Source organism: Coturnix japonica, chromosome 3, assembly GCF_054131305.1.
Source record: "Coturnix japonica strain WE chromosome 3, WE-NBRP24, whole genome shotgun sequence".
NCBI classification, from domain to species: Eukaryota; Metazoa; Chordata; class Aves; order Galliformes; family Phasianidae; genus Coturnix; species Coturnix japonica.
This window is the reverse complement of record NC_140665.1, coordinates 22,188,899-22,211,253: the sequence shown is the minus strand read 5'-3', so window position 1 is coordinate 22,211,253 and position 22,355 is coordinate 22,188,899. Positions and strand designations below refer to the sequence as shown.

Sequence of the window (22,355 nt, the reverse complement as noted above, 5' to 3'; positions counted from 1 at the left end):
TCTTCTACCTGTATGTATTCTTACCTAAATAAAAAGTTAAGTGGATCCAAGGTATTTTAGACATGGGATGGAAATAATGTCTCTTTCATAACAACTGAAAGCTGTCAAGTAAGACTTTAACATATGCACACAAGGAGCTGAAGTTGTTGATGCTCTTGAAACCCTATCAGAATTAAGATTCTTACAGGTCTTAACAACACATTTACAGACTGCTAAGCTAAGCAGAAGATGAAAGGTTCTTATGGTCCCATACAAACTTCAGTAGGATTTGAGAACTGAAATTGATCCTTTTCTACAATCTCCCACTAGTTAGGAAGCTATGTAACTTTAGTCCTTTTTGATATTCGGATAATGCTAAAACTTACAACCTTTTGATTGTATATAATTATGCAACTCTTATAAATGAGCAGATTTGCAGGTGTAGAACTATTGTTTGGCTTTTGCCATGTAACTGCAGCCAATGTGCTCTGAGCTGAGAGGTATACAGTAACATCTGATTTTTATGCTTAATGTGATTTTTGAATTAAAAAACAGTAACAAAAAATCAATTCTAAGTAAACTGAGGATCAAATGGCTTTGCTGTCGATTTGTTACTTGACTTTGTATTGATGGCTTTTAATTCACAGCATTCTGATAGCACATTTCATAGTGAATTACTAGCTAACCAAATAGGTTATCTTAACACTTTGATTTGTGGGTTGTTACAGGAACAGAATCTCCAGTAAAGAGTAGAAAAGCTGTGTTGAATTCTGCTTCCTGTATTTTAGTCCAGGCTAAACAAAACAAACCTCTTAAAACCTTTCAAGGTGGTAGATTTCTTAATAACATGAGGCCACATAACTGATATCAAATTTAGCAGAGCATACTTTTCATGTTTCCTGTAGCAGCTGACAGTGTCTTTTAAGTCATAAATTTAATCAGGTTCTCAAGCCTTTAGGTAAATAAAATTATTCTAATCTGCCTGTATAAGCTGTAAGGAAACAACCATCCAACTGTGGGCCAGTGATGGGGGCACACTGTTCTAAAGGTGTTTTGTTTCCATACTGATGCATTATGTCTTTTTAAGACCTGTCTACTTGTCATCTAAACTGTCTTAATCCGTGCTTCTGTTTTCATTTGCTCATTTCACTGTTCTTTCAGTAGCATTAAATAATACCTTGGGTAAAGCTAGATTTGAGTGTGGAATAAATTATTTCTCTTTTAGAAGGAGTGGTGGAATCCCTAGAGCACTAACATTAGACATCACCTTGTGTGGAATGCATCTTCTTTGGTAGAACTTGCCTTCAACTTGTTTCTTACTGAAACTTGTTTCTTAGTACACTTTCTTAAAACTATTGACAGATGTTTGACTTCTCAGACAAGGGCCTTAATCATTACAGGCTTAATAGCTGAATAGTTGTGTCTTCTTCATAACAAAAATTTGGGAATTTACATGTAAGGGGTAGAAATGCTAAGATTTGTTTTGGTGGCAGATGGGAAGCAAACGGACTAAAATTAGGGGATGCTTTCCTGAAATACTTTTCACTGCTGTTTTAGTGAGAGCAGGACAAGTTATAGCAGTTCTGTTGTATTTGTAGAGAAAGATGAGAACAGTACGAGAGTGACAGCCACAATTCCTATCATTAGAAGAGAAAAATGCTACGCATCCTCTTGCCTCTCAAATAAGGTGCTGTGGAAGTGGCAGCTACCCTTACACTGGGATTAGTTTAAAAATAAAAATAAAAAGCAAAAGTTGCAGACAAGCTCCAGGATGAGAGTTGTGAGATGTGACTCGGTTCCTTTAAAGATTGGTTCAGGTAGAGACCCAGCATTGTCTAATACAGACCAGGAATAATGATCAGAATGAAGAAGGAGAGGCCTTGAGGAAGTCCATGTATTTGCTCCTGTTATTTGTGTTCTTTGAAGATTGTTCTTAGCCCATTTTCTTTTGAGACCTTTTGCAGCTGGCAGAATGAGGAAAGGTTCAGGCTGACAGAGTTGCTGAATCCCTCATAGTTGATCCCAGAAAACAGACCATGTTGTGCTCTTTCTCTGATAATGTTCTTTCTCTGGAATTCCAACTCAGGAGGTGCTCTGCTGCCTAATGCTAAAACAAGTGAAAATAAGACAGTTTGAGAAATCAGACACCTTCAAATGAGTCATTTTGAAGAGAAGTATGAGGCAAAAACAACCCCCCCCAGTCAAACAAAACCAGAAAAAAACCCAGGCAAAGAAACCCTCACAAAAATTGTTGTAAGCAGTTCAGCAAGATCTGTCCTATGCAGCATGTTACTGTAATTCAGAAGCTACTGCATGATTTTTTCACAGTATCTAGTTGTACTACTTATCCTCATAAGAAGATACTTGAAAGTCAGGTTCCTTTGACAAGTCAGCATTAGAACGGTTGTAAGAAAAGCTCATGTAAAATAACTCTGCATGTGCAAAGTGTGCTTCATTCACAAAGTCTGATGGAAATGATGCAAAACTTGTTGGTAGGCAGCAGTTCTGAATAAAAGAATACCTCAAAAGTGAGCATATTTTTCTGTGAAATCTTTTTATTGAGCAACGCATGCAATACACTCAGGTTACTTAAGGAAAAAAAGCACTTAACAATATGGGTTTTGGTTATTAATTCTGCTTAACCATAACAGTTTTCCAGCACGTTCATGTTTTACTTTTAAGAAAGTAACTAATTCCATAAAATATGGATAACAGTACTTGTGTGTTCCAATGGAGGTAGGGATTTGTTTTGATGTGTAAGGTTTCTGTAGTATCAAGTGTCATGTAACATAAAACTTTGTACACAATGACGTTTTGTGAGTTCCACATTCAGAACCATGGAAGATTAGAACCACATACCTACAAGTTTTTGTTTGTTTTTCACTTTTGGCATTTGTTTTTGTTTTGCACAAGCTTTTGCCTTATGGTCATACTCTATAAACTAGCAGCTGCTTTTCCAGTAAGAACTTATTCACATGACTTGTAAAGTGGACTTGTAAAATGCCATTGCCAAGTTGCATAAAGCAAAGTGTCCATGCTGTACTTGGACACGTTGTACATATGAACTTTAGTAGAAGTTGCCTCAACAGAATCTCTCTTGTTTCAGGATACTCACCAGCTAAAACTACTTAAGACATTAGAAGGTCACGCATATGGAGTCTCTTATATTGCTTGGAGTCCAGATGACAACTATCTTGTTGCCTGTGGCCCAGATGATTGTTCTGAGCTTTGGCTCTGGAATGTACAAGTAAGTGGTGACTGAGAGTATGAAAAATAACTCTGTGGTCAGCTTGCAGTTTTTTTTAAAAGAGGGTATATGTTAATGTAGATATATATTTATATAAATATATATGAATGTCTATTAAGCATGAAGGATATCAGTTCTTCAAACTTTATATACAAAAGTGTGAGCATAAAGAAAACAGGCAACTTTTTTTCTCTATTTTGGGTAACAGCCAACAAATTCTGTACTCCTTTTGTACAGAACTGAAAATAGAGTTCAAGTCTGAATGCTTGAGACTTTGTAGCAATTCTGATGTATCTGATGACTGATCATTTCTAAGAAGGGATTGCACAAATCCACATGACCATAGAGAAGCTACAGCAGAAGTCAAAAGAAACAGAACAGAAATAACAATCTAAGGAAGGAAATAATTTGCAGAAGATTTCAGAAATAGTGTGCATCTCTTAATTTGTTTCTTGTTGTTTTGTGTCACCCTCCCAGTGGTTCTAGTGAAAGGTCCCACAGAGACTCCAACTTCTGTCTTTCAGTCAGAAAATAGGGAATTTGGCCACTTGTCCCATGACTTTGAAAGCTCTTTTCTGCTGTTGATTTTTATGGGCAGCTGAATTGATACAAAAGCTTTCCTGGCTTCAGCTGTGAGCTGTATAGTTTTCATTGTACTGTTTAGACTCTGAACTAATTTAGTTCCCTAGAAACAACAAAGAAAAAAAAGTGTTTTGGTTTTTTTCCACCCTTGGAATACTTTTGTTCTGTTTCAATTTATTTAATTGGCTTAGTGAAGTAAATTGGCTCAGTGAAGAGCACTAGAGCTGGCACAAGGGTGTAGAGAGAAACCCTTACTGCTTTGGCAATGGTAAGCCATTTGTTGGCTCTCTGTCATGTGAAACAGCAGTGTTATGAGCTAGGCGTGAAAGCTGAAGTTTGGCATGGAGAGCTTCAGCTCAGTGAGGAAAGCGTTCTGAATATATATGAATATATGTATGTTTTTACTAAACACAGTTTTGTTGTCTGTATTCCTTTGTTCTACTGTAGCCTTCTCGCTCCCCATGTTTTGTTTAGTTTGATTTCATATCTTGCTCTTACGCTTTCTTCTGAGTTGAATTTCCCTCTTTAAACTGCAATCTTACAGTTGTCTGTTGCGCCCACTGCTTCACCCCTCTTGGTTTGAGGGACAAAATGATACATTTTGTCAAATCAAGTCTGAGGAAATGCTGGAGATGCGGTGGTAACTCTCTTTTTATTGTGTTATTCATAGGGGTTTTTTTGTTTGCTTGCTTGTTTTGTTTTTGAAGTGAGTGTTGAAATGTGTGTACCTCCAGCCACTGTGCAAGTCAGATAAAGTTATCAACCTCTGGCCAGTATCAGGCATTACTGTCTTTATTTTCCAGACTGGGGAGCTGAGGACAAAGATGAGCCAATCTCATGAAGACAGTTTAACAAGCGTGGCCTGGAATCCTGATGGGAAGCGTTTTGTAACAGGAGGTCAGCGTGGACAGTTCTATCAGTGTGTAAGTTCTCTGTACCTGTCACACAGAAAACAAAGCTAGAAAGAAACATTTTGTTGCAGTCCAATGTGAGTTTTTATCCTTTTTTTTTTGTTTGTTTTTAATTTTCTTCTATGCATAAATTAAAAATGGATTTTCACAGATAAGCTTTAAAAATAACCCCTTCAAATCCACTGCAAGTTGTATGAATAATACACATGCTACTATTTCAGCAGCATTTCTATTTCTGTGTAGTAGTTAGAAGGGCTCAAACACACTCACAGAGCAATTAACTTGCATAAGGGAGGATTTGTGGGCTGGAAGTTTTTGCCATAGCTTCTCTTGAAATCAGACCATCAAAAAGTAATGCTTTTGTCCATGTATTTTGTTTATCCCTCAGAATTTTATGTGCCATTTTTAGTTTTTGCATGCTATCATTGCTTAGTATAAACAAATTTGAAGCCCTCACTTCATAATTAGTGTTAATTTTTAGATAATGTTCTGCAGTCTCACCCATACTCTTATTTGTCATCTGAGTTGGTGTCCAGAATGATGCTGCTGTATGCAAACCTCGCTCACTGCACAAGTGAGCTTGCAGATTTCTCCCTGACATGTCGTGCTTGCTTCTTTTCTGGTTTGGTATGTGCAAAGAAGGGGATTCACAGCTCTCCAGGACAGATAGTTACAAAAGTCTTCAGTTAATCCAATCCAAGTCCTAAATCTTTAAGTCCTCATCATTAAATGGTAAGACTGCTTTTTGTAGCTGCTGTGTGAACAGAAGGTGAAAAAGATGTTTGTTGCATAACTCCTCCTGAAATCTGAGCCTAAAAGTTTGTATATCTATTTATTCATTCTGATTAGGACTTAGATGGTAATCTCCTTGACTCCTGGGAAGGGGTAAGAGTACAATGCCTTTGGTGCTTGAGTGATGGAAAAACTGTTTTAGCGTCGGACACACACCAGCGAATTCGGGGTTATAACTTTGAGGATCTCACAGACAGGAACATGTAAGTACCAGGCTTTGAATTCCTGGTTGTATATAATATGTCCTGCATTGAAGTTAGGAGCTGTATTTGAGGCTTCAAGTCCGTTTAGTCTTGGGATTTATCATAAGTGTAAGGAAAATCACAAACTGTTGCAGACCTGGCTAGTATTGACATAGCGATGTACTAAATTTCAAATAGAAAGTCAAATTCAGCACTGTCTTTCTGTACTAATAGAAGTGCAGAGATGGGATGTACTTTTTGCCATTGTGTTGCATTATCATTTGGTTAACTGTACTCTTAACAGTGATGTCTTTCCATTTCAGAGTACAAGAAGATCACCCTATAATGTCGTTTACTATTTCAAAAAATGGCCGCTTAGCTTTGTTAAATGTAGCAACTCAGGTGAGTTTGTGACAGTAAATGGAAATGCAAATAAATCTGTCTGTAACTACCAACTGCTTCTAAATATCTTGATGGAATATTTGATATTAACCAGTTGTGTTTAGTTTAATACGAAGACCTTAATGTTATACTACATTTATGAATATTCTCTGACAAGAAGGTAATCTTATCCTTGAGAATGACTTTTTGAGTTGATTTATCATCAAGGCTTTAATACTATGAAAAATGTATTATTAAATGTTATTATCTGGCAACAACAGAGAAAATATGTGTATTTCTGGTTTGGGGACCTTGATTAAATTTGGTTTTCAAAATGGACAGTGCTACAGTTGGGAAGTTGAAGCTAGCAATTTGGAATATCTTTACTCTCTTGATTTAGTAGCACTACCAAAGTTGTCTGAAGTATCACATCCTATTTAACTCTTTATAAAACATTTCACAAGAATGCAGTGGGTAATGTCCAGTGGTTTTAAAACAAAAAAAAAATCTTCTGTACTTCTGATTTGCAGGGAGTTCACTTATGGGACTTACAAGACAGAGTTTTAGTGAGGAAGTATCAAGGAGTTACACAAGGATTTTACACAATTCACTCATGTTTTGGGGGTCATAATGAAGACTTCATTGCGAGTGGCAGCGAAGGTAACATCATCCCTTTTGTACAGAAAACTGGAATGCTGTATCCTTCCTATACCTTACTTCTATAATGTTAGCAGCTGTAATCTCTAAAAACAAGCAAATGGTTCATTAAATAAGTCTGAGGAGCACTGAGACTGTAGCATACTTCAAGAAATGACTGTGTGCTAACAGAATCTTTGGAGAGAATGGTGCTAGGAGAAAGCACTGGTGAATTTATTATGTTGTCCTCTAAAGCAGCTGAACAGTTTTAATTAAAAGTGGGTGGGGTGTTCTTAAGGGCTTTTTTTTCTTTCTGTGGTATGACGCACTGATGGCCTGAATCAGAAATGCTACTGCAGAGTAACAGCCTCATTTGCCTGCTGAAGGTACAGGTGTGGTGAGGTGATTTAATTTCAGTCACAGTTGCCAGCTTCATTACAAAGGAGTAGTCTCAAATTAAGCAGTTGTTGACATAATCTAGAAGGGTTCCTTAGTAATCAAAGGCTTTGTGTGATGTGTTTTTATTCAACTCTTCTGTGGTAAGAAAAGAAATTATTAATGGCTTGTGTCTTGAATTGATTCAGTTCTGTTGCTGATGTAGTGCCATCACCTCCCACTGAGGTTACATGCAGGGCTAAGGATTAAACTTGAAATACAATCACTGTGTAACTTGTGTGTGTTAGGAAATAGGACGAGGGTGTCACTAATATTGTCTTTTAGAAAACAACAAATACATCTAAAATCTTACTCTTTGACAAGGCCCGCTGGTAGAGGATACTGACTGAAGTTCAGCATCTCCAATCCAGTGTGAACCATGGATCAAATTCCCTGTTTTCATTGCTATAAACTACTCGGCGCTGGTAGAAGTTTATGGCACCGTATTTAGATATGGCCCTTCTGAGGCTATTGCCTCTGCACAATTTGGAATTGTTGCAACTGTGGCTACTGACAAAAACTCTATTTAAACAAACAAACCAAAACAATGAAACAAAAACATAATGGATTACATCATCACAACCAATTATACTTAGGAGGATGCCCTGTCAACTAGGTGGGCTTTTTTTTCCCAACATTTTAGGGAGAAAACGAAGGTCTCTTTCTGAGAGGGAAATTGACTGCTGCCTTACTGTAGCTAACATATTTTTTCCTAAAACAAAATACAGGCATTCTGACAAGCACCAAAATACTGGTTTGTGTTTAGGCTTTGATTCTCCCTGACAGCAGAGGCTTGCGTGTCCAGTATTTAAGCAGAGAGTGAATGGTGTTATTTGATGAATAGCGTGGATGTGTAGTCTCCAGAAATCAACCAGAACGTTTGCATTAATACAAGTGTATGTAAAGGTGTTGTACTCAAATGGGCTGGTTCAGCAGAAGACAATTGAGTTATCAGGTGATTCCGTGATGCTGTTCTAGCAGGTAGGTCAGAAAGCAAGTTTGTTTTGTAGGGGATTGGGATGAGGAGTAGAGAAGGATTATTTTGTTTGTTAAGTCTTCAGAATGACTTATACATTAAAACCATCCAAACAGATTAAAATACCTCAAGTCGATGTGTTAGTACTTAATGTTTTTGTAATGCCAATAATGCACACTTGTTCAGTTTAAATAGCTCTATTTGGAATATTCCAGAGCCTTAACTAGCAAGATCAACCCACAGGTTTGTTAAAGGCTGCTGATCTACTGTTGTGGGGGGGTGAAATAAATTACTTAGTCCTTAAAATGGTTGATTATAAAACACAACATTAAAAAAAAATAGCAGTGGAGCATCTGACCATTTCACTATTTCAGTTCTTGTATATTGCAACAAAGAATTAAAAGCTTCCTTTCATAAAATAAGATCTGTGGGATTGTTTATTGCATCTATTTGCATTTGAATACAACTCAAGAATTAATTGTTGGCAAAAGCAGAAATAGCTTGTAATTTGAGACATTAAGTGGAGTATTTCTATGTCTCTAGTAGCAAGATTTGTTCCATTAGCTGCGGAGCTGTGATCTTATCTAGTGCATATTAACATGTGATGGTTGTAAATATTCTAGTACTTGTGATTTATAACCATATACTAAGCTGTGAATGTGATTGTTTTAAAAAACTAGTCGTAATGTATTCTTACTCAAAGGGAACACTTACAACTATGTATTCTTAAGAGTAAGTAGCTCAGCTTGTTGTTCAGTTATGTATTGGCTTATTTGCATTGTAGTCACTTGTTTTTCCTGTGGGTCTTAAAAGGAAGCAGCATGCCCCTCAGTGGAAGGACTTTGCCCGTACTCTTCTGATTGCTTTCAGAAGAAAACAGTTCAGTGCTGTTGCCCATTCAACAGATGCAGCCTATGTCATTGTAATTGCTGAGAGCTTGCGTGGAAGTGCTCTTTGACATGACAAATTGATCTGTGTAGAGCAATGTTTCTCATGTTTTTCTTTAATGCACATTTTCTTTAGATCACAAAGTATATATTTGGCACAAGCGTAGTGAGCTACCAATTGCGGAGCTGACAGGGCACACACGTACTGTTAACTGTGTGAGCTGGAACCCGCAGATTCCATCCATGATGGCCAGCGCCTCTGATGATGGCACTGTTAGAATATGGGGACCAGCGCCTTTTGTAGACAACCAGGATATTGAAGGTGAGCGTGTCTGTGTGTGCATGCCTGTTTTCTAATCGCTATGAACTGCTTCAGTGAGTTTTCTGTGCTGTGAAGAAGCGCTTCCAAAATGATACTCGCATTTCTCACGTGGCTGTACAGAAACTTGTGATGTCACTGAGACCTCACTATTACATTAATTAACTTATATAGACTTCTTGAACATTGCCCCTCATGTTTGAAGTGCATGCAACGTCATTAATGTTTTTAAATAATGCAATCTGAGCAAACTGAGAATTGTGTTGTGGTATTACAGTGCTTATTATAGTCAGAAGTATCCTTCAGAATCTGGAGAGTGAAACTGTTGCAACCTACGAGCTGTACGTGATTGATTCTTTTCTGACCATCGGACGTTATCAGTATCTCAGAGAAAGCCACATAACACGTGGGGATTTGGAGCCTGTGCTCCAGCTTGCTTTACTTGTATTTGGATTTTTGCTTTCTCCCAGTTACCTGCCTACTCACTTTCTTAGTTTCTCCAGATGATGGTTTAGTGAAGTCTATTAAAAATAGAAGCAATTAAAAACTGGATTTCTCACAGCAGTACATCTACAAGAAGTACAGGTGCACAGAACGTATCTCCAGCAACTGTGGAGCTTCAAATGGGTGACAGACAGCTTTGTAATTAGCACAGTCCCTGGAACTTGAATGCAAATGCATGTACTGCATTGAACAGGCTGCCCAGGGAGGTGGTGGAGTCACCGTCCCTGGAAATAATCAAGAAGTGTTCAGATACTGTACTGAGGAACATGGGTTAGTGGAAAGTATTGGTGAGAGCTGGATGGTTGGACTGGTTGGTCTTAGAAAGCTCTTCCAACTTTAGTGATTCTATTCTATGGTCTCTTTTGCAAGAGGTAATTTTCATGCACCAACAGCTAACGTGCTAGGTTTAGATGTCATTATGAATAACGATATCTAAAACTGCTAATTTTTAGTATGGGATTTAGTTGCATTATAAGTGCCAGTAATACTATGCATGCTTAGTAAAACTTAACACAGTGCATCTATGTAATGCAATTATAGAAATACTAATTGTTGATAAGATCTTGAAGGTTTGATTTCTTTCTCTTGTGTTTTTGTTTTTGCTCAGAGGAATGCAGTAGCATGGATAGTTGATGGCGAATTTGGAGCAGACGACTTCAGTTTAACTTAATTAGTCGTATTTTAAATGGCTTGGGATTTGGTGCAAACAAACATGATTGATAGCTGGACAGACATGCTCGTCATGAAAAAGAACCATTTCTGAAGCCCGGTTGGGGCCAAACATTTACCACCTTGCTTCATAGTAACCAGTCAAGATGAAGCACGTCGTTAGAACGTTGTTGGACACCGTGTTGAAATTACCCCCCCATCGGTTGTGAAGAACTGTGCTACATTCAGGCTAACCATTGAACTCAGTATATATTTTTCCCTCCTGCCTTTTTGTCTGGCAGGCTACTGTTCTTGTTGCTCTTCTGTGTAATGAAGTTTAAATGCTTGTTTGGAACACTTTATTTAAGAGTTTAGAAGGCTTGATAGAAAGAGTGCTTTAGTCTGAAGAGTATACATTGGATAGGAAAGTATTTCCTTCTCTTGTTTCTCAAATCTCTCCGCCTTACTTAGCTTGAGATCTTTGCAGCTTGGTTCATGGATTCTAGCCTTGCCCGTTGCGCAGTATATATAAATTGAGATAAACCAATGAACTATGTCAAAAGCACTCTCAGTATCACATTTGACAAAAAGTTTTGTACTTTTCACATAGCTCGTTGCCCTGCAAAAGGGGTTAACAGCACAATTTTTTAAAAATAAATTATTTATAGGATTAAAATGACTTCATTTGTATACATTTGGAATTAAACCAATGCAAGAAGAAATGTGGAACGTGCTATCACTGATGCTCTTCCAGAGTGTCTTGACACCCAATCAAAAGCAGTGGCTGGAAGGAGCTTTACTTGGGCAGCGAAGCTTGTTTCAGAAGGGAAGCTCACTGTCCGTATGAAAAGATAAATTGTATTATTTAGGGAAACAAAGAAGTGTTCAGAGCACGCCAGGAGATTAAGAGCTTAAACAAGACAAGGTCTTTTTTTGTTTTGTTTTAATTATATAAATATATGCAACAGTGCTGATAAAAGGTAAACTAAACCTCAACAGAAGGATGTGCTGAATCCTTTCTTTGCAAAGTCAACCTTTTGTAGAAGTAATTAACATTCAAATCGTAGATAACTTGTTTTGCAATGGAAAACTTTATTGTTTGGTAAACAAAGATGTTTAGACTTTGAGAATATACTTCTGAGTTTGCAGGCTTAAAAGTCTCTCCTGGACCTTGTTGCAAGCTGGTGCTGTGAACACGTTAATGCTTTTCCTAACAGTTCCACTTACGTGCCATGTTTAGCAAAAAGAGACATCTATAATTGAAGCTTTCTTTTTTTTTCCAATAAACAGATGGCCTGGCATCTCTATGGTTCTGCACTACACACAAATCCCTTGTGGGATGGCACTGGATTCCCTTTCCCACCTTGGGTAGAAAGGTAGCGTTGTTGGTGCTCTGAAGTAAGGAAGGAGCAGGAGGGGGCATGCCACTAAGGGCAATGTGAATGGAAGTGTGAACTTACAGATCCACAGTAATCTAGTGACATTAGTCATGTGTGGAAGAAGGGCGAGGAAGGTTTGCCTGAGTTCCTGGGAAGAGCAATGTAGCCACTTTGATGAATGGGAATGTGGTGCTTGACATAAATAGTCTTTTTGTTTTCTTCTCAAGAAAAATATAGTGAAGTTCAGCAGGTCAGATTTTTCTTCTAGTTTCCAGTAATTGGGTGGGTTGACTTATTGATTGCCTTTTTTCCTTGCCCCGTGTGTAATCTGCTAGACCATTTAAGATTCTGATATTCTCGTTGAAACCAGCTTTGAAGCTGACATGCTCACATTCAGTATCTCCAAAATGAAGTAGGAGCTTAACATTCTTCAGTTTAGTTCATTTGTCTTATGGTAAGTTGCTGAGACAGTAATTACCATTCCCATGCATTCTGGGAAGTGTGTGTGTGTAAACTGAAGACAAGTCAGTTCCTCTCTCGTTTTAGAGGAGCTCTTTCTGTTGCTAGTTGGACAGCATGAGATTAGTCAGCCTTGCTCCTGTGGCACTTGTGTTGCAGGAAAACAGAACGTTTCCTTTAGGTCAATTTCTAGTAAACCAAACTTCTGGTTTAAAAAAAACACCCCCCCCACACACACCAAAAACAGTGTTTTACATCTTCAAAACATGGTATAATTCATAAGCAATGTTAGCATGTGAATCTTTAGAGGTTATCCCTGTTCTGTCATACTCTGATTTTTAAATGAAGTGTTACTTAGGGAGAGTAAAGGGGAGGGAGAACAGTTCTGGTTTGGATGTCTCATGCAACAATCTGGCACTACTTGCTTGCTTACCTCATGCTCATTGGACATCAGTGGGAACTTCAGGCAGGTGTTGAAGGCTGGACCAAAGTCTCAAGTTTAGACTGAAAGTCTCACATGCATTTCAAAAGGCATTTTTCATGTGGTTAGCAGTACCTAAAGCAAAGTGAGACTCCTTTCTTGGTACAAGCTATGTGTGGGTACGTATGAGCCGATTTCTTTCTACTGCAATGCATTGTAAATAAAAATTGGTACCTAGTACTACTTCCAAAATCTGACCTCTTCTGGAATAGGTATGTACCTCTAAAGAACGCCGCAGCTATTTAGAAGGAAGTTAGGGACAAACGTGTTCTGATATCTCTGCTTTAATTTAGTTTTGTGGCACAACTATGCAACATAAAGGAAAGCTCCTTTGTTGTACAGATGGCATTCGTTCTTTTCCATGTCAGTCCCACCATATTGCGTAGATGTCTGCTTATACCAGGTGGCGTGTGGAGGTGAGAGTAATGTTTGTTTTACCACAGTACTTGGTCCCACAGTGAAGTTACACTACAGATCCAGTTGTAGTGGGAACCAATCTAACCTGGCAATTCAAGAGAATCCCAGACTGTTTGTAACACGTCACGTATTCACAGTGTGTTGACTGAAAAGTACCAATACTTCTTGTGCACAGATGATAATGTGAGACTATGGGGGGGGGATGGAGGGGGGAACCAAGCTTGCTCATTTGCAACACATTGATTTCCATGTGCTTAAAAATGTTTGTAGGCTGGAGTCAGGCTGGAACAACCACACACCTGCAATAAACACTGTGTTTCTGATGAACAGGCCTATGATTTTAGAGAGGAAAATACTGTGAGTGCACTATTCTTATTTCCTTTGGTAAGCTCTCAGCTTAATATTTTTGCAGCAGCTGCCACAGGTAACTGTCAAGGCAGATCTTATCTTTTAAACAACAACATAAAAGAGGAAAAAAGCTGAAGTGTTTTATTATCTGAATGCTCACTAGCTGTTCAGGTAAGTAACTTTCAAGGCACAATGGAGCACAAAAGGGAAAACAAGCAGTGATGGTAGATTGGTCCTCGTTTGGGTGGGTTGGGTAGTGGGGGGATGGGACACCTTTGTTTCAAATTCTCCTTATTTTCTCAAGTCCTTCAACTTTAAAGTTGACTTCATTGTTATGATTAGAGCAAAGGTGCAAGCTAGAAAGCTCTCCTGATCTTGCCAGTTACTTCTCATCTTGGCTTCAAACAGGTAACGTTGAATACAGCTCGGTATGCTTGGGAGTTTGTGTCTAGCTGTCTAAGCAGCGCTCCCATCCAGAATCAGCTACAAAGGCTTCCATAGTAGGAAACAAGGACTTGTACGATTAGCTGTAGTTTGAAGGGGAAACGTAGACCCACGTGGGGAGGTAGAGAAAGAGGAATGAAGATTAAAAGGCTGGATGTACTGACAAACTACTGTAACTCAAGGGGGAGGAGGAAAAATGCACTTTCAATAGTTTGTCCGTATTTTTTTAGCTACAAAACACAGTGGTGTTTGCTGAATGGTTTTCTTGTTGCTGTTGTTGTTTTCTTTGAGATAACTGAGGAACATCCTTCCCATTAATAGCTCACCTTCCTTTTTTACCTCCTCCTGTCTTTTCCACGTTGGCTGGAGACTGTTTCCAGCTGCCATACTTAATTTTGAAAACCGTTCCTTTTAAAGATACATAGAAAGGACTCCTCAACTCCGACACTTTCTTAAACAGGGTGGACTGAATTGAAGCGTGCAGTGTTGAACTGCTGCTGCGGTAGCTGCCTCTATCGTTGAAATGAACCGTAGGCGAGTTTCTTTGTGTGGATCCAGGTTATCTGGATTCAATAAAGAGTCCGTGAGAGTGTTCCTCCCATCTGGTATGAATGTGTGCGTGCGTGTGTGTTCCACATACAGACATAGAACCGAATGTTCTAGGTACCTGTCACGTTTTACTGCATACTTTGAGTCGTGCGTATGTGAAGCGTCCTCCGACCTGAAGGTTTTGGTTAATATCAGTATATTTTTATAAATTGGAAATTTGTCGTGCCCCACCTTTTTCTTAAGCATCTTTCATCATTAGGGTCTATGCGCTAGACTTGAATCTTAACATTATTAGGCACAGATGGAAAAAGTTATTGGCTCCTCGAAAACATATGGGACAAAATGGATCCTCAAAGCATGTATGTACTTACAAACCAAGCTGTAGAGATCAAGAAAAGAACTCTATTGTTGATCTCAAGATTTCTAAGTTGTCAAGGTTTATATGGAGTTGTGGTGGAACTAGTTAACACTTAGAGCTTTTGGTATGTAATGACTATTTGCTATGGACTGATATTAAATGTTTCAAAGGATTGCGTTCTTAAACTTTCTGGATTTTTTTTTTTTTTTGTTACTCTCCTCGGATTATATTAAGTAGTTAAAATTTCTTTGCTATATTACATTAAAAACATAAGAACTTTGGGTCTCGTATTTATTTTCACTCGGTTTACTAATTATTTACAGAACACCGTTTTAACTTTTTTATGTTAGAAACGTGTAGTATTTTAAACATATCTTTACAAATGGTTGGATTGGAACTACATCCGCTTCTGATTTGTTTTTATTAGGATTTTTAAACAAACAAACAAACAATACACTTTTTCCATGTTGGTGCGCAGCACTTAACAGAAATGTTTGTATTCCCTTTCTTTCAATTCAATAAACAGAATAAATAACTGGAATGAATAGCTCTTAGTTTCCTAAACTTCACTTACGTGTCTGTCACTGGGATGTTGGTTTCTTGACAGGAGAGCTCACTTGTGGCAGTTCAGCTGAAGATAAATGCTCTTGCTGCTGTGTGCAGCTCTCTGGTTTTTGATGCTCGGCTCTAATCTCCCCCCACCTTTTCCTTCTCACTGTGCGCTGAAGCAGTCCAGCACGCTGCTCACCTGTATCCCATTCTGTGCTTATCTATGTTGTTGAACGCCTGCTCTTTGAGGCTGGATGTGAGCCTTCTTCCTTAATGCTGGAGCTTGCTTAGGTATCAAATCATGTTGCTGACCATATCCTATCTGTACCTACAGTTCTTTTCCACATTAGGAAGGTGCTCTTAAAGTACTTCTGTTTCTTGCTTAGACTTCTCTTACCAACTGCACACCAGGGAAATCTCACCTGAAGTTGAATTAAGCAGCTGTTGTGGCTCTTAAACCCACTCCTTGCCTGTTGCCTTAAACACAGCTGCAAACAGAACGGACATGCCTTATCCCTTTCCAGGCACTTGTTTTTGCTGCTTCCCTGGGGTACGAGTGTTTAACAAGAGTCGCTAGATTGCAGACCCAATTCAGCCATAAACTATCCATATAGCAGATGAAGATTCCATTTTTTTGGCTGCCCTCCCCCCCACCCCCCTTACCACACTGTTGTGCCCATCATCCTACATCTCACTGGTGAGAAGAGTGAAGGAGAAAAATCTTGGCATATGTAAAATGAATTGTGATTAGCTATTTCCCTCGTTATTTTCTAATGAGCGTGCTTTTCAGTAGCTCTTGATACTTGCAACAGCTTAACTTGGGTTCCATCTGTCGTAAACTAAGGGCCAAACTTAGCCCAGAACAAACACTGAATGCAAGTTAGCTACGGAAACTGAGCTTCAGTGTTGTCTTTTTGCTGCCTGACCGCAACAAACCAACCAGCCCAAACCCAAGCTGTTGCACAAAGATTAAGGCCAATACACTTGTACTGTAGCCGTACAAGAAAGAATGGCAAGTACTTAAGGCTCATGAATTTTAGGACTTAATTACACACCCACATTTTTTAAATACTACACTTGACATGCTTCAGGAAATCTTTTTATGCATATACGAAAAGACCAAAGACAGCTGTTGGATAGTGAGGGTACAGACTCAGCTTTATGTACATAACACTGATGTAAGAGCTGCACAAAAAGAATTTAAAGTTTGTGTCTTTGTAGCAGAATCACATCAGAACTGGGAGAATAACTGGGTTATGGTTTACCAGACCACCTCCTCTAGCTGGATGTGTTTGTGATTCACCTGGATTTGGCTACAGCAGGTTTTACAGAGCAGCCATGGCCTCTGGATTGCCTTGTGTTCTGATTCTAATGTTTACTTGATGCAGAAGGCCATGATGTAATTCAATGACAAAACAACAGTTGAAGGGGAAAATCGAGTGTTACTTGTTTTACAGGTGTTACATTTATCTGCAGCAATACAAGTTCTTCACTCATACACACAGGTGTCACAAAGCAACCTTAATCCCTTCAAACAAAACACTTCGTACAGTTGGGGGGGTGGGAGGAGAGGGATGGGAAGTGAGAAAAAGCACAACTTCTTTTTCCAGCTAAAAGGTAATGGAACAAAAGAAAGTGACACAAAGATGTGCTAGTGCTCCGCTTTGAGATCTGTGGTCCAAGGGATGCTTCAACCTGGGCTCTACTCAGACAGCTTAACAGCCACAGGCACATCCTGCCACCTCCCAGCGAGCAGCAGACATCAGACCTGCACTTAGATTTGTTCTAGAACTGGTAGAGCTGCCTGCCTGAGCTGTTCAACTGTGTTCCCATCTCACCGTTTTATTCCTGTAAGCTTTGTAAGCAAGGATTTCACCTTATAATAGCAACAGCTACAGCAATTCGAGTTATTGAAAAAGAAAAAGAAACAAAAACTGCTACACAAATCCAATGTCTTTTGAAAATATTTTATGTTAAAAATACAGGAAAATATTTCTTGTTCGAAGAAGAAAAATATACTGCATGATGCCACTGGTCTAGGTATGTTCGGTAGGTGTCTGTGGCTCCATAACCAGTCACTGGAGTGATGACCCAATTTGGCAGCTAATGGTTCTTTTTCAGCTTCTCAATCATTTATCAAAGCCAGAATCATACTGTGATAAAACAGAAAACATGAGACCAGCGTATTACTGAAGCACATGCAGGTAGGAATAGCACTTGATTCTGTAATAGAAAGTCAAGGCAGCTATGGTACTTGATTTATTTATGAAGGACTGCAGTAGAAGAACAGCAGTTCTTCTCTCTGATAGGAGGAAACCCCATCACAGAACACATCAGGTTTTAACTTAACCCGATGAACTTTATTTCCTCAAACACAGCTAATAAAATAAACTTGGTCCAACTCTAAATAGGCCACTTACTCTAAGTGCTAAAATCACATAAGTCTTTATGTTGCGTTTATCGTTGTTTTGAGATTAAGAACTAGTCTGACTTTTCAAGTAATGTTCGATCAGAAAGAATAAAGGTATGTGATACACACGCAGCTGGCAGTCAAAATACATCACTGAAGCTTAGCAGGATGCAGGAAGATAAGACAATTACAAACATCAGCAATTATACGAGCAGAATAGAGGAGATAAAAATAGCTGGCAGACAATTCCTTTGTTCTCTGAGAGCAATTTTTGAAACTAACCTGTAAAGGTACATGAAGAAACAGAGCAGATGAAAGCCCAGCTTGATCATAGCTTCTTTCATGTGTGATTTCAGTTGTCCTCGGTTATGGATCTCTGTGGGATCAAATACCCCCATGTTTCCACTTGGCACCATAATGAACCTGCAAGAAAAAAAAAACCCACCAAGAACAGAAAAGTAGAGTTGTTAAAGCACTAGGGAGTATCAGGGGATGAGAGAGGAAGGCTTTGCACAGAAGGGACTGTCATCCAAAGTGCTGTTTTGCAGTTAAGCAAAAGGGAGCTCTTTCTAATTTCTATTTCGGTCTCAGGATATTGCACATAATTCTGGCATTACAATCCACAAAGAACTGGAGGACAAATATCATTAAAGCATTGGCCCAGCTTCCTCTGTATAAGTGGGAGAGTTTCCAGTTATATCCAATGCCAGTGCGTTTTCATTGCTGTTTGTGATTACTCAGTGTTAGGAAGAAAACATCTATCCATGGTGAACAGATGTATTAAAGGAAAGAGACTGGGGGGGGGGAAAAAAGAATTAAATGCCTTAGTTACCAAAAAAAACCCAAAATGTATGTAGGTCATCACAGATTCCAATAGTCAAAACAAGATAAGACAAAGGATCTGCGTATTATTTCTGTCTCTGGTACAACTGTGCTGCGTTATCTCAGCAAAGACACAGCTTTCACTTTTAGGTTTTCTTTATGAGCTTAAAGAATGACAACAACAGAACCTCCTTAGGACACTCTCCCAATATTACAACATTCACTTAAAAGGAGGCACTTAGATACAGCACAGACTTCTTCAGTGTCAACACTGTTATTTGGATTGGTGTCCTCATTCTGGAGTAGAATAATTGAAGCCTTTCTACATTCATGTGCAGCAGCATTTACTCCAGAAATTACTTCTTGAAATACTGTAACATACAAAGAAGATTCAAACACACCCACCTGGTGCTGTTACCTCTTGGTAACAGGTTTAGACTTCATCTGTTCCCACTTGATCCCAGCTTAGTCATTGACACCCCCTCCTTTTACTGTGTTCAAACTATTTAACAATCCGCTATTTTTCTGACTACTGTAGTATTTGTCCTTTAAACAAACTGAAGTTTTACCCCAAGTCACCAGATTCCCTTTCTAATACTAAACATACTTGTTTTTAATCAAGCTGCAGCACCTTCACTATGGATGAGACCATCCAGGCTGTCAGCGTGGATGAAATCCTCAATCCTTAGAAAGGAGGCAGGATTAACAGTAGAGGCCTAACTAACATTTTGACATGCTCTGTCGGGATAAGCAAAGTATCACAGAATGGCCTGGGCTGGAAGGCACATCAAGGATCATGACACATAGTAATACTATGCTCAGCAGCAGATACCAAAGGGAACATCAGTCATTTGGTGCAACAGCCTTGCACAAGCACACAGCTGAACACACAGGTGGCCAAACAAAACTATCTCCATGTGGGCCTTTAAGCAACACTCAGCAATTAACCACAAAGCAACTGAGAAACATTTGAAATCTTTCCTAGAAGCCCTTTGCAGAAAAGACAATTACGGAGTTGGAGTACCACAGCACAATGAGGATAATGAGAAAGAAGTCTTCTCTTTCGTGAGAGCTACAAAACCCTGTGTTTTATTTAACCAACAACCCAAACTGTCCCTGCAAACAGTCAATCCCAGCAGGTGTGTGGAAACAAGAATTACAACCAACTTTTTCAGCCCTACACTTTTGGTCCGTTAACAGCCTGCAGCACAGGGATTGATTTGCCACAAACCCATATTCAGTTTCATCAGCATAAACACCCCTTAGGACTCAATTCTCTGCACATCAAGTGATATCACACTGATATCACTGTATCACTATGATACAACACAGAACACGTTTGAACCAGCCAGCCCAATGTTGCCACATGCAGAGCTCTACTGGGAAGCAAACCATTCCAAAGCAGCAGACAGCTCAGCGTGCAATGACCTGTAGCACTGACAGCTGTTATAAAGAGACCAATCTGGAAACCTTTCCAAGCCAAAGGATTTTGGACCCCAAAATTCTATTAGATAAAGCAAGTGAGAAGAAAATGAACTATACACAAAGGTGGGTGCTGGGGATAACCAGTTGGATGATTTTATAGCCACCAGCCAGGCCATGGTACTTTCGTGCTGGTATCATAGGTACAGAATGAAAGACAGTAGCAGCTGTGGCTGCAGCAGTACTTCATAACCCCAATTAAAACGCTGTTACGTCCTACAAACTTAGGAACTGTTCACAAATCACCATTTGTCGATGTTGATTTAGAACCTGTTAATTAGAAGGAATGCAAACAAAGGCCAAAAGCTTCATGTGCTTTACTCTGCTGTGTCTCTTCCAGTGTTAATTGCAAAGAGAGGTGAGCCTTGTTAGTTAGATCTGTGGAGACTCTTAAGTGCTCAAGACTGTTAAGTGCATTTCATTAAGACCTACTACAAGCTGAACTACTAAGACTGAATGAAAAGCACACAAAATCCTTTGTACTTACCGGTATATATTCCATGTTGCTATTGGCAAATTAAGGAGGAAGATGAACCAGTGCAATGAAATAAGCATTAATACTGTGACAACAGCATGGCCAATCAGCTCAGGGATGACCCACTGTAGAAAAAAAATAAAGAAAAAGGTGGAAAATTAAGTTACATGGACAAACATAAATTGCTTTCTGAAATAAAGACCTGCATCATTCAATTCTAACCATATCAAACTGGGAAAACTCACATGTGATTTCATCACAGTGTGGGGAAATTAACACCTTCAATCAGATTCTACATGAGTAAGCCAGAAATCATGCCCTAAGGTACTAAAAGAGAGGTTCTATATTTAACATAGTGATTTCTAGAATGAAACACTTCAGCTGTTCAATCACATCTATATTATACGGACATTAAAGAAAATAAGAAAGCATGCAGTGCTGATATGAAATCACTGCAGAGAACACTTGATGCAGGAATGAAAGAAGCAGATAGCTAAAGTCTGCAGACACAGGATATACAAACACCTTCAGGTGTGGTATAAGAATGTGGACCAATATGAAAACAGACAAGGGTAAATTGGGTCAGATGAGGACCTGACAAAGACAGGCAGACTGAAACAAAGGATAAATGCTTTGAAAAAGTATTGCCAATCCAGGTTCTTCAGGTATACACCAGCTTTTGTTATTTGTGACGTGAAGATGACAGCTAGCTTTGTTAAACCCTACGAAATGCAAAGAACAATCATTTACTTTATTGAGTTTTGAACAGCAAGATCTCGCGTTAATGTAGTCGCATTCCAAATCTGATAGTGTAATTATCTGAAGTTAGCGATAAGGAACAACTGTGCCGTAAGTCAGAACACTCAGACACTCAAAGGACGGGTTCAAGCTGGATATCAGCAATAAGTTCTGCCCCAGAGGGCGGTGGACACTGAACACGCTGGGGTTCAAGGGTAGTTTGGACACTGCTCCCAGACATAGGGCTGGGATTTTGGGTGGTGCCGCGTGGAGCTGTGTTGGACTCGGCAATGCTTAGGAGTCCCTTTCAGCTCGGGATATTCTATGATCCCACGTTTCCATGCAGGTCGCTGTGCCCTCAGAGCACATCACCCTCCCGCAGCAGATCTGCCCCAGGCACGTTTCCATCAGCCCTGCTCAGCCCTCCTTGCGGCAGAGGGTTAGGCCGCGCTTCGCTATCAACCTAAATGACTTTATGGCAGTTTTCCACCGGTACCTACTGGACAAAGTTCAGCTCGACGCCGCAAGCAGAGCAGGGAGGGAGACCCGACCATTTCAGTATTAAGACCTGGGAGCACGAGGGGCAGAACGGGGCACACACCCCGCCCTGCAGGTCGCCCTCCACAGCCCCACAGCCCCACTGTGCCCCGTGTGTGTTCCAGGAGCTTATGGCCCCGCTCAGGATCCCCCTATTCCCGGGCCTCACCCTCCGCAATGCCGGGCCCGCTCCTCCCTCAGCCCCTCTCAAACCTCCCCCACAGAGCCCAGCCTCCGTCGGCCGCGACCCCAAACCCTCGCGGCTCGGCCCCGACCCCACCGCAGAAGGATACGAAGTATACGGAGAGGAAGATGAGCGCGCAGCAGTCGATAAGCGAGAAGATGAAGACCACCGACTCCATCCCGCCGACCTCCCGGCCGCCGTACGCCCCGCCCGGGCCGCGCAGGCCCCGCCCCGCCGCACGGCT

The 22,355-nt window shown here is 39.8% G+C and overlaps 2 protein-coding genes across 6 annotated transcripts in view; one reads left to right on the top strand and one right to left on the bottom strand.

Moving 5' to 3' along the window:
- Positions 1–15,459, top strand: part of WDR26 (WD repeat domain 26) — a 30,773-nt gene extending 15,314 nt beyond the window's left edge. For 2 of the 4 annotated variants that reach the window (XM_015857164.3, XM_085542957.1), the window contains 7 exons: positions 3,086–3,226; positions 4,612–4,731; positions 5,569–5,714; positions 6,017–6,095; positions 6,605–6,734; positions 9,145–9,330; positions 10,439–15,459. In XM_015857164.3, coding sequence (XP_015712650.1) covers positions 3,086–3,226; positions 4,612–4,731; positions 5,569–5,714; positions 6,017–6,095; positions 6,605–6,734; positions 9,145–9,330; positions 10,439–10,464 — 828 coding nt within the window. In that variant the 3' untranslated portion in view covers positions 10,465–15,459. Of the gene's footprint in view, positions 1–3,085; positions 3,227–4,611; positions 4,732–5,568; positions 5,715–6,016; positions 6,096–6,604; positions 6,772–7,873; positions 8,071–9,144; positions 9,331–10,438 lie in introns of those variants that run through there. The other 2 variants (XM_085542954.1, XM_085542955.1) reach the window with 2 other exon arrangements.
- Positions 1,856–22,323, bottom strand: CNIH4 (cornichon family member 4). Of its 2 annotated transcripts, none has more exons than XM_085542959.1 (5): positions 22,221–22,323; positions 21,403–21,471; positions 20,665–20,777; positions 18,156–18,296; positions 1,856–2,086 (listed from the first exon to the last, which is right to left on the bottom strand). In XM_085542959.1, the coding sequence occupies exons 1-5, from the start codon at positions 22,287–22,289 to the stop codon at positions 2,062–2,064; spliced, it is 417 nt and encodes a 138-aa protein (XP_085399085.1). In that variant the 5' UTR covers positions 22,290–22,323; the 3' UTR covers positions 1,856–2,061. The 2 variants fall into 2 exon arrangements, with proteins under 2 accessions (XP_085399085.1, XP_015712653.1); XM_015857167.3 differs by lacking the exon at positions 1,856–2,086 and adding an exon at positions 17,415–17,616.
- Between the last annotated feature and the right edge of the window lie 32 nt (positions 22,324–22,355).